Raw genomic sequence first — 12254 nt, 5'->3', positions numbered from 1 at the left:
GTAGTCAGTAAAACTATTATGGTGTACAATATTTTAAAACCATAGTAGTAACTGTTTTAAAAAATATAAAAAGCATAATGTATTGGTTAAATCATGATATTAATAATAAAGGAACAGTTATATTCACTAAAAATCCACCCAGGTAATTTCCTCCTAAATTCCTTAGGGATTGAAAAAAGGCTCAAGGAAAGTGGATAGAGTATGGATTAAAAAACAACTCTAAAAAATGTTTTTCAAAAGCCACGTGAAGCTCTGCTGATGACAAAGCGAGGCAGCAACATCCTGTACCATGGGTGCTCCAGGCGCCTTCAAAACTACCCCCCCCCTCCAGCACCAATTAGCAAAGACCTCCAATTTTCTAAACACCTCCCAGCTTTGAAGGGCTTGGGTTTGGAAGAGGAAGCATCCAGGTGCACGTGCGCGACACCTCCAGACGTGTACCGGGACCCACTCTGGGCGACGAGGCGCTCTTATACCCAGTGAGGACGTTATTTCCACCAATCCAAACCCGGGAAAACGTAGGCTGGGCTCGGGCGCCTCGGCCGCTGCGCTTCCGGGATCTCCCGCGCAGCCGTCTGCGGCCCAAGCACTCGGCGGCGAGGGCTGCGGACCCCGCGCTCTAAGTTTGGGGAAGGAAGCAAGGAAAAAAAATAGAGCTGCTCCTTTAAGAACTTCCTTTCCCTTTTACTCTATGTTTACATAACACGGGGCCGCTCCACCGCCCCGCCCGCGGGGGCCCGAGTGGGCGCGGGCGGCCCCACGCGCCGGGGAGGGGGCGCCCCGCGGGCGGGGGCGGGCGGCGCTCCCCGAGGGGCGGGGCGGCTCCCACCTGCCCGCGCGCCGGCGGGCGGCCCCGCGCTCCCGCCCGCGCCCCTCCCCCACGCTGCCCCCGCCTCCCTCGCCCGCTCCCTCCGCCCTCCCTCCCGCGGGGCTCCGGCGGCGGCGGCGGCAGTGGCGGCGGCGGCGCTCGGCGCGGGCAGGTCCTCCTGCTGCCCCGTCCCATTTGTTGCCGGGTCTGGCTCGGGGCGGCCGCGGCGCGCGGAGCTCCCGAGAGCCAGGCGGGGCAGCCCCGCAGCCACGACGGAGCAGCCGCGGGACTGGCCGCCCCGCGCCCCCTTCGCCGCCGTGCCCTTCCCCGGCGCGCTCACTCCCTTCTCGGGATGGGATTGTAGCGGCGGCGCGGATTCGGCGGGGATCGCGGCGGAGGCGGCGGCGGCGGCCGAGCGGGGCTCCATGTTTTCCCCCGGCCAGGAGGAGCACTGCGCCCCCAATAAGGAGCCGGTGAAATACGGGGAGCTGGTGGTACTGGGGTGAGTGCCGCGATCTCCGGCCCGGGCAGCGGGGCGGGAGGCGGCCGTCCGCATCCTTGGCGGGGCCGGGGGCGGCTCGGGCGCTCCGGGCGGCGGGAGGGCCCGGACGGCGGCCGCGGGGCCATTGCCCCCCATCGGCGCGCGCGGGGCGCTGCGGCTGGCGCCGGGCTGCGCTGTCCGCGCGGAGGGCTCGGCCGAGGAAGTGGCGGCGGGGACTCGGGCGACCCTGCGGGGCGCAGCGCTCGGGCACTGGGTCCGCACCGTGCCGCGGGGGCAGGGGCTCGACTTCCCGCGCCGGGTCCGGACGGCGCTCAGGCCGGGGAGGGCGGGCAGGGACCCGGGCTGAGGCGCCGCCGTAACGGGCACCTCGCGGGGTGGCTTCCCGAAGGCAAGAGACCGCCGACCCCCGGGCGCCCCGTGACCCCCGCAGACCCCGGGCCGGGGCCCCAGAACTCCGAGCGCGGCGCTGTGGGCTCGGGCCGCCGGCGGCCGGGCGCTCCGCGGGCTGCGCTTCGCGCGCTGCTGCGATGTCCGCCGCGGGCGGCCGCAGCCGGGGGGCGGTGAACTGTCTGTGACCCGGGCGGGCGGGCTGGCCCCTCGCTTCTCCCCGCCCGGCGCGTCCTGCAGGGGAGGGGCAGGGACGCGGCCGCGCGGGGCCTGGCGCGGGGCGCAGGCCGCATCCCCCCGGCCCCTCGCCCCGGCCGCGCGGATGCCCCCGGGCGGCGGGGCGCTCGCCAGCCTCGCCCGCCGCGGCTCCCTCTCCGCTGGTGAAAACCACATTTTGAAGATAGTAATTATCTACAATCGTTAAACGGCAGCAATTAGAGACTTCATCTACTTCCTGAGTTTCCTTGTGACATTTCTATTGTTTACCCTTGATAAGCCGGGAGAGAGGCTTCGCGGGATTAGAGCGGGACGAAGTGGCCAGTGAAGGGGGAGGGAGGGGGAAAGTGCAGGAAACCGGGGGAAGGAGCAAGTTGGGTTCAGTGTTGGAGGAGAAGGGATCACGTTTTCCTTTGGACGTGTCGCTCCTGGGAAGCCGCGCTTTTGTCCTTCTCTGTTGAAAGACCTGTATTCAGAACACGGTTGGTGCTGATAGGTGGGCTTAGCACACACGGGAGGAGTCACCGGCATGGAAGGACTCGGGGAACTTTGACAAACGTGTTTTGATAACGGAGTGCCTTGAAGTAAGTGCCGACGTAAAAATGATCTTAAAGAGAGTTTTTAAGAGACGCTTCTAGACACAGGGTAACTCAAAGTTTCCTAGTCTTCCTCACCTTGTTGCCAGTGTGTTAAGTAGGATAGTATTGGAAATCTCCTCACTTATTTTGAAGCAGACAAGCGTTTGTCTCACCTGCATCTTAATTGCACTTAAAAGACAAATGTCAGGGGTCTCTGGAAAGAGGGAGGAATGACAGGATAAAAGCCACAGTTTATTTAGTCTGTCTTATGTAGCTTCAGCCCAACCTAATTTTGTGGAGTTTGGTTTTGTTTGTGTGGCTGGCTTCAAAGTATGTTTAACACGGTGAACTTGACGCGGAGCTTTAACTTATGCCAGAACTTTATCTCATTATTTCCTTTTCAGGAAATCATTGTTGAGATGTTTCAGAAAAGCAGTGCCTGAGTGGGCCTGGAGAGGTTTTGTGTTCATAGCTGGAAGTGCAGGGCATTCCAAAGCCACAGAAAGGATTTATACCCTGGATTGTCCTAGTATCATGGGCTCACTTCTCAGGAGGCTGTGGAAATGCACTGCCAATTGGCGTGTGCTCTGCCCTTGCTAATGACATAGTTGGCACTTACCTAATATTTTGAGCCAGACGCTCAGCAGTTCTTCGTGCACCCACTATGTGCCAGCACTGTTCAGGCGTTGGGGATCCAGCAGAGAACAAGGACCTTTCATTTCCATATGGAGTGACATGCATAAACAGAAACGTGTAAACAAATGGATGATAAATGACAATTTCAGGTGTTGCCAGGTTCTAAACAGAAGTTGCTAAACTTAAAGAATGACTGTTTTAGGTGGGTATTCCTTTCCTCAGCCAGAAGGTCAGGGAAATTCTCTCTGAAAAAGTGAAATGTGAGAAGAGGATGCTAGTCTGGGTTTTGAATACTTGGATTGTAGTCTTTTTTCTTTTTTTGAGAGTAGGTTTCTGACTCTAGCAGTATTGAACATATTGAAAGTGCAGTGAAATAGTAGGTATATTTTGAAAGAAATCCTTTTTAATTCATATCCCACTCTTAGGACTTGAGATAGTGCCTTCCCTCTTAAAAGAATAACATTGAAATAAAAATTAATGTCAACTTTGTATGTCTGGTACTCGGGGACATAAATATTGTTAAATAGAGAATTTCTAGTATGTTTTCTTATTGATGAAATTATTCTTGAAGTCTAAAATGCCCAGTGTTTCATACTGATAAAAAGCTTTGTCTTGTAAAATATAATACTTTTTTAAAAAGTTGTGTGACTCCTTTTTGTTCTGTTTTGAATTTCATGGTAAAACATTGCTAGGAAATCCTGGAGAGCAGACTGAAGAGCTGATAGCCGTCTATATTCATGTACAAAATAACTTCTACATCTTTTCCTTTGCTACACAGTATTATTAAGAGAATGCCAGGCAGTTAGGATTTTAGTGGGCTCACACTTTCTGGGCAGATTGGTGGAATTTAATTATTTCATGATTCCAGCCCAGGGATCCTCAAACTTTTTAAACAGGGGACCAGTTCACTGTCTCTCAGACGGTTGGAGGGCTGGACTATAGTTAAAAAAAAACTATGAACAAATTCCTAATGCACATATCTTATTTTGAAGTAGAAAAACAAACGGGTGAAAACATCCGCATGTGGCCTTTGAGACATAGTTTGAGGACGCCTGTTCTAACCAGTTATTGTGTCACAGGCACAACTCTTTGCCAAAGATGGAGAAAATGACAGGTTCTAGCTATCAGGTCTTTTTTGCTATTAATTTTAAACCTGGCTAACATTTTAAAGTTGGGGAAGTTGCTCAGGGTTTTGAGAGGCAGTTCAGTGTAGTGGGAAGAGCATGAATTTTATAGTCAGGGGACCTGGATTTAAGTCCTGCTCTCTTGTCTACTGGCTTTGTGATTTTGGCTCGGTTCTTCCTGCTCTCTCAGTTTCTTTAGCAGTAACAAAATATGATGAGATTAGGTAGTCTTCAAGGGCCCTCCTGGTCTGTGCTCTGTAATTCTGTTCATTGACACAAATGTGGAAAACTATACACAAATGTGTATAGTTAAGTAACATGTTCTAAGTACTCTGACATTTGTTGATATTGTGTATTCTTAAAGTGATGGTGCTAAAATTCAAACAGAAGCACATCTTGTGTTTTAATGGTAGAAAAGACCAATGCTATGATTGCTTTTTATGAAGTAGATATGCACAAAACAGATGTTTAAAGTTGTAATGGTATACATATATTTGACTCATTGGTGTTAGGTTGTACATGAGAGTATTCAAATTGGGTAAAACTTTCTGTTCCAAGTTTAAGAAAGATCATTGCCTTTCTTATTTTGAAATCAAGCTAACTAGGCTAAAATAACCAGCATAAGAAGGAGATAATCTGATGAGTTAGGACTGTGAGGGGCCTAAGAGGTCCCGGTACATGTCCAGCCCTTGTATTTTTATCCATGAAGAAACAGAGGCTCCTGGAAGGAAGGAGATTTGTTCAAGTTCATAGCTGATTTGGGCTGAGCTGTGTCATTCCACTCTGGGTTCAATGTTTCCCCACTTTAGGGCAGATCCAGCAGTGCCTCCATTTCTCAAAGCACCCTTTCTGGATTCGTTTTGAAGCACGTGGTTCCCTAGCTGGCTGATGGCCCATCATGGTTTTTAGAGAGGTGTTGCTTTCTCTCTTAGTTCCTCTCACCTCACAGTTGAATGGATAATACATTTTGCAAGGCTTTACTTTTCATCTGATGCTTCACAAAATCTATTTTTATTGGCTCTCTAGAGCAAGAGTTCTCAACCTAGGGTCCACAGATAGAATTCAGGAAGATCTTGAACTCGGATGTGGAAATAAAATACCGCTTTGTTTTCATGATACTCAAACTGAAATTTAGCGTTTGACTCAATTATGCATGGAGGCAACAGAAAGACCAGCTAGATTTGTTATTTAATTCATTAATACAGAAGTACATGTATGATTGTATCCCAGTTTAAGACTATTTTGATAATTAAGCATAACTAATTTCGTTTGTAATGCTTTGTATTTCATTTTATGTGTTTAAAAACATTTGTCTGAGAAGGGGGTCAGTAGGCTTAACCAGACTGCCAAAGGGATTCTTGGCACAAAAACAGATTAGGAATCTCTACAACTGAGGGCTTACAAATATGACTGAGAAATGAAGTATCTAAGTGAAAACTGATAAAGCTGTACAAAAGGGGGTAGGTACCTGCCTTTTTCACTTGGATAATACAGTGTTCTATTGGGTAAGACAAAGAGTACTATTGCTTGTAGAGTTTATGGTCTTTATTTTTTTTTTTAAAAAAAGTGGCTTCCAATTTCTATATTTTTTTTCGGTGGTGGTTATTATAACCTTGGCACTTTATGTTGACTATCCCTCCCTTTGATAGTAATAAGAAACTTTAAAATATACCCTAACACTTTTTTTTCTTGTCCTCCACTCTAATTTGGACCCGAAGACATCAAACACTAGTATCTTTTGTAGACTAAAAGGTCTTTGAACTTTTTTTTTCACTTTATAAAATAAAATCTTTAGTGTCAGTGTGCATGTGGGGTTATCTGAAGAACTCAGATCTGTTTGTGTAGATGGAGTGTCTAATTCTGTAGGCTATTAAGGGTTATGATGTTACTGGCTTTGGGTTGCTATATTTTCCTTTACTAACTTTAGCCTTGTTTGGAGTATGTGGCTGTCTGTGTTACTTTGTGGTTTCCAGTCTGGCTTTCTGAGATTTATTTGTTTCTCTCTTTAACACACCAAGACTTGAAACCTTCATTAGGACTTTTCATATTTAGTTGTATTTCATCATGTGATCAGTATTTAAGGATGCTTTGTATTATATAAACAAAAATAAAACTAGCTTGATTTGGGTTTTAGCAGTTTTACCAAACATTTTCTCCAAAAGATAAAGTATTTATACACAAAAGACCAAAATAAAACAAAAAAATAGCAGTTGCTATATTTGAGGGAGACCAATATTGTCACATTGGAGCACTGGTTTTATATCTGCTGTGCAGGGGGTGCAGTGTGGCCTCCCTGAAGTATGTATGTGGGGCTTTTGGCTTTTGAATAGCAACAACAGCACCCTGGTGGGCCTCATTGGTAGGGGAGAAAAATAACTGTGAAAAGGAATTTCTAATGTCTTTCAATTTAATTAAAGGTCTCTCCTGGGCTGTGCAGAAATCTATTTTATAGAAAGAAAACTGGAGGTTAAAATAATTTAGTTATTGGCTCCTAACTGAGCTTATTGTTACCCTTCATCTTCTGGAAAATAAAATAATAAGCGCAGAAAGTGCTTCATATTTCATAGCTTTGTCTAAATCATCTGTTTTCGACTGCTTTCTCAGCCACCTCATGTGTGATGATCAGTCTTGAGGTATGTGGCCATTAATTTATGACAAGTAATAAAGTGTGGACCTTTCAAATGATTCAGAGATGTCCTGTTAATGCCTTTTTTCATCCACTTGCATTCTGATATTTTTTTCTCAAGTGGGAGAGAAAGGGGTGGAGTTACATCAAGCAAGCCAGAAATTTATTCATTCAGCAAATATTTATTGGATGTCTACTCTTTCAGGCATGGGGAATATAGCTAGGACAAGGCAGACATGTTCCTTGCCCTGGCGAATTGCTATCTTATTCTTGCCACAGCCTCTTAGTGAGCAACCATTACTGATGCACAGTTCATTTATTCCCCAAATATTTGAGCATCTGCTGTGTGTCAGATGCTGTGCACTGCACTAAGGAAACCACAGGTGAACAAGACAGACATGCCACGGAGCTTACAGCCTAGTCAGGAGCTCAGAAGGCTGTAATGGCGGGTACATTAGCAGGGTCCCCTAACCTCGTGCCAGGATGAGAAGGGATGGCCAAGATGGAGGTAAGAGGCAAAGAGTGCCTTAGGGAAGAGTATACGGAGTATTCTGAGACCTGGAGATGAGCGTGCATGGCTCCTTTGAGGAACAGAGAAAAGCCCTGCAGGGCTAGAAAAGAGTGGTTGCGTGACATAATGTGAGAGATGAGGTTGGAGGACAGATCGTGAAGGGATTATAAATTATTGGGAAGGTTTTGGATTTTATCCTAAGGGCACAGGAGACTTGCGGGGGTTTCAGGTGTGAGATGGGAGTGGAGAAAGCCCTCTAGTGGAGATGGAAGAGAAACTGAGGCTGGAGCCCAACAAGGCAAAGAGAGAATGAGATGTGAGCCAGAGGGCAGCTTTTTTGCTTCCACTTCCTGGTTCCTGCCCCTCTTGAGACCTAGTTGCATCCCTTGCCCTGAGTTCCATGTGATTGGCCATTTATCCAGTGACCCAGAAAGTACTGACTGAGGACCAGCACTGCTCCCAGCCTGGGATACACCAGCGAGCAAGACAGACAACTTCCCTGCCTGCCCTCTCTCCCTGCCTTCCCACGTGGAGTTAGCAACAGGTAGATAAATAAATGGAATTTCAGAGAGTGTTCTGGGGAAAATAAAGCAGTGTAAGGGGGGAGAGAGTGATTAGGTGGACGAGGAGAGGAGTTAGCAGGGCAAAGTGCTAGGGATGAGGTAGCGGGGGCCCTTTTAGACAGAATAATCAAGAAAAGCTTTTCTGAGAAAATGATCCTGTGTCCTTTAAGAGCCTCCACCTTTTTTACTTTTTATTTACTTTTTTCTGTTTAAGCCACCTAGTATATAAGCAGTTTACCAAAGAGAAAATAGAAGTATAAACAAAAATAAAGACAGATATTTAATGTCCCCAGACACAAATATGGTTCAGAGTCCGCTGTGCCGCTTGCCACTTGCCCAGAGTGGTAACTGCGTTCCACCAGAGTTCATTGAAACTGATCCTGCCTTGAAGTTTGCCTCTTAAGGGCGCAGACCCCAGCTTCCAGCCCCACTCCACCCTCCTGGAGTGCCGAGCACACCGTTCTGGTGCACAATAGGCACTCAGGAACATCTTGAAGGAATGAGTTTCTGTGACACACCCCAGTGCCCCACTTGGCGTGGAGGTTCCTCCAGGGCTCAGTGAGCATCTCTTGATTTGGAGGGAACACGCCGATTCTGTAGCACAGCTGCAGTTTTGTAAATAATCTTACTAACCTTTAGGGCCCAAGTTAAAGGCTCCCTGAGAAATTAAATATGTACTTTACTGACATCAGATATCCCAGTTTCAACTTTTGTTTATTTTTCTTTTTGTCAGTCACCTAGCAGTTGTGTTGTCACCTGCAGAAAGTCCTGCCTCGAAGGGAAGCAGGCCATCTGTTCCGATCCCACCAGCTGCTCCGGGCTGCGTTGCAGTGTGCCGCGGTGGCGGTGGCGGTGAAAGGCTGTGGTCATTAATGCCTGTTAATGATGGTTGGAAATACTGTGGCATACAAGCTCTTGGATGACAGACCTAATACATATGCATCAGGGGCATTTTCAGCGGCAGGTTTAAGGCTATTGCGAGTCATTCTTGATAGAGGTTTTCTTTCCAGCCATCCACTCTCAAACACTTAACTCTGCTTATTCTCTGCGTTTCTGCTCATGCAGAATCTGTTCTCAGGATAAGAAATCATTATTTCAAGCTTTGTACTTCCATTCTAATTAGTACTGGTTTAACAGAATTCAACTAAAGCAGGCAGTTCTGTGTTTGGCTTCTAGGCTATTGATATAAAACGGCTGATTACTATTACTAAGGGCCTCAGAGGACCTCATTGTCCCCCCTTCCCATCTCACACTTCCTGCTCCCTCATTATAGAACACTCTAATTACAACTAGAACTCGTGATGGTGTACAATTAGGTTTTTCTGGAGCTATTGATTGATTGATTGATTACTTTGAGGAAAAGCCTTTTTTGTGAAAAGACCATAGACAAAGGAGTGTGCTTTCACACCAGATCCCAGAAAATTATTCTGACTGGATCCTTGTTGTAGTACGTAAGATTGTGTTATGGTTGGGGCACTTTAATTATACACTCTTGGTTAGAATTGAGGATGGAATCTGACAGAAACTAATATGACTTCAATGAGTTTTTGTAGAATTGGTTTTTGTTTTTTTTAGATTATTGATTACTGTGATGAACATAGTTTTGTCTTTTGAATGAATTATTCCAAACATTAAGTACTGTATGGTTTGAAAATCTTAGCCAACAAAAATATTTTTGGAATAACTTTATTGTATGTAAGGTATCTGCAAGTTTCTTTGCATTCTTTAATTCCATAATCAATATTATCTCCTGAAATTCACTGAGAGCATGTCAGTTGCAGAATAGCCCAGCTTACTGAGAATCATGCTTTTGGTAGACTCGAACATAAGCAGCTTTCACCCAGGATAGCTAATGCATGTACACAGAGGTTTTCAAGCTTTTAAAGGTCACCTGACATGAAATAATAGAACTAACAGACATTCAAGTAGGGGAGGTAATCTGTGCTAGCACCCTGTAGGTACAGGGTGACGAAAAGACCTGAAGAATGTTTCAGCACTGCAGCTGGGTGGTTCAAGGACAGGAAGAAAGCTTACGTAGTTTGGCTGTACCTGTCTGTGACTGTCGGCAGTAAAAAGATAGTACCGTTCCTAAAATACTTCACACGTCTACTCCACACCATGGAGAACAATTCCATGCCAGGTAAGAAGCAAGGAAAGGCAGAAGATTGCTCTTGTGTGGTGCAGTTTGGGGTGGGCCGGTGTACTCTCTACCGAGAGAGACAGAGTGTGACAGCAGCCGCTGCTGCCAAGCACCTGCACAGTACTCAGTGCTCAGAGAGAGCAGACAGGGTCCACCAGTCACTGCCTCCAACTTGGGTGTTATCACCATTAAAAAAAAAAATTCTTCTAGTAGCTAAAGTGAATGTAGCTTCTGAAATTTCTCCAAACTCTGTTTGGGGGATTTTAGCATTTTCCATTTCTAATGAGAGGGGATAAGAACTGTAAAATCAAAACTTTGCATTCAAAATTTAGCAATGAAATGAAAAAGAAATTTAAATGATTGAACTTCCAAATGATGTGTTTTGTAAGTTTGTAGCTTTTATAATTTTGTAGTTTTTAAAGCTTAAAATTATACTGAGACTTTTGCGATACCATATGTATGCATAGTACCTATGTAAATTTTATTGCATGTACTACATGGATATATTTAATTAAAAATGGGATCCACTGTACACCTAGAAATTAAGCACTATATAAACCTGCACACTAAATATAAATCACTCAGTTTGTGTCAGGTGATGCTGTCATTGTTGCTATTTGACAATGATGATTTCACATTAGAGGATTAGGGGTGTGGAACCCACAAAAGGAAATGTTCTCCAGGGGTGTACAATCTAATGGTAAGGTGGATGACTTAGCAACAAACTGTTAATTAAGGTGTAGAGGAGGGGTGGCTGGAGGGAGCTGTTATCCTGGGTGCCCTGTGTGCCAAGGTCTTCTAGGTGTTTTACATTATGGTTCCCAGGAATTCAATTTTATTAGTTGGGCGATAAGACTTGAGCTTAGTGACTTGTCCAGACTCTCTCCCCTGGTTAGTGGCAGAGCCTGATCAGAAGCTCATCTGTGTGGCTCTAAAACTTGACTCTTTCCACCAGGGTGAAGGTGAGCAGCATGTGTATTGCTGAGAGATTGGGAGAAATTTTCTAGGGCAGGTTGCCTTTGAGCAGACTTTTGAAGGGTGACCTGGATTTTTTAGAGCAGTAGCAATAAAGGCAGGAGATTTTGGAACTTTGAGGGATTTGGCTGGAAGCTGAAGTGCTTGGGGAAGAAGATGAAGTTGAGAAGTTGGGTTGGAGTATTGTCAGCTAGTCAGCAAATAACTTGCACTAGGGATATGGTGGGTAATGACAGAGCAGCCCCCTACCTTCATGGAGCTTATAGTCTATTAGGAAAGAAGGACTTTAAACAAATTAAACCTGGCAAGGTGCTGCCAAGGAGAAGTACAGGAGTTTATGTGGCTGTATTATATGGGACAAAACTTGTTTCTCTGGGGAGGGAAGGATTCCATGTTAGTTGAGATGGTGAGTAGGAGTTAGTCTAGGGTTAGTGGGGAGAGAGCAGAGTGGGAAGGTACATTGAGAGGTTTGCAAGCTGAGAGACATCCAGTTGAGTTTGGAAGTTAAGGGGCTGGATGACCTGTGTGATGAAAGAAGCTTGGAAGGAAGGGCTGCCCTGTGAAGACAGGCCTCCGCAGGTGGGAAGCCTTCTAACATTTCAAGGTGTTATTCCAGATTGTAGGTAGCAGGCACCAGTTAAGCTTTCTGAGTAGGGTAGTGGACTAATCCTGAGGACCTGGTCTTATTTGAAATGTCCAAATAGGCCTGTGTTTTCTCTTTTGTAATTCATTTCCCTCCTGCTTTTGTATTTCTTCCCTTCCCAAGGGCCAGTTGCTCATGATGGGTGTAGCCCATGTCTGCATGATGGTGATAGTGGTGTAAAGTGATCATTTGGGTGCCCGGTTTGTTTTGGAAACTTGCGCTGGAATTGATGAATGTCTCCGGGTGGGACCCCATGAGCAGAGCTGTTAGTGATCAGCTGCCCTCCAGAGCATTGCGTTCCCTGAAGGCCCAAGCGTTGGGGTCCCGTGTGCATTGTCTGCAGGCGCTCCTCTTCCTGTGTCTGCAGGCGCTGAGTGTGCACAGCGGCGGTGGCTCACCCATGGGAGCAGTGCTGGCTGCTCTTCCTGCAGGCTGTTATTTCAGTCTGGGGAGGGGGCTTGTCCAGGGTCTTGTAGGTCAGCTGCCTCTTGCTAACCTGTGGCAGCAGTAGTGTGGGATGAGGAGACTGGCATTTCACCCACAGA

The 12254-nt window shown here is 46.6% G+C and overlaps 1 protein-coding gene across 1 annotated transcript in view; it reads left to right on the top strand.

The window, feature by feature from the left end:
- Positions 1 to 913: 913 nt before the first annotated feature.
- Positions 914 to 12254, top strand: part of PELI2 (pellino E3 ubiquitin protein ligase family member 2) — a 154785-nt gene continuing 143444 nt past the window's right edge. Inside the window, exon 1 of the mRNA XM_012785602.3 lies at positions 914 to 1310. Coding sequence (XP_012641056.2) covers positions 1234 to 1310 — 77 coding nt within the window. The 5' untranslated portion in view covers positions 914 to 1233. The remainder of the gene's footprint in view (positions 1311 to 12254) is intronic.

The sequence above is a fragment of the Microcebus murinus genome, chromosome 6, assembly GCF_040939455.1.
Source record: "Microcebus murinus isolate Inina chromosome 6, M.murinus_Inina_mat1.0, whole genome shotgun sequence".
NCBI classification, from domain to species: domain Eukaryota; kingdom Metazoa; phylum Chordata; class Mammalia; order Primates; family Cheirogaleidae; genus Microcebus; species Microcebus murinus.
The sequence above is the reverse complement of the archived record's forward strand: the minus strand, read 5'-3'. Positions and strand labels throughout refer to the sequence as shown.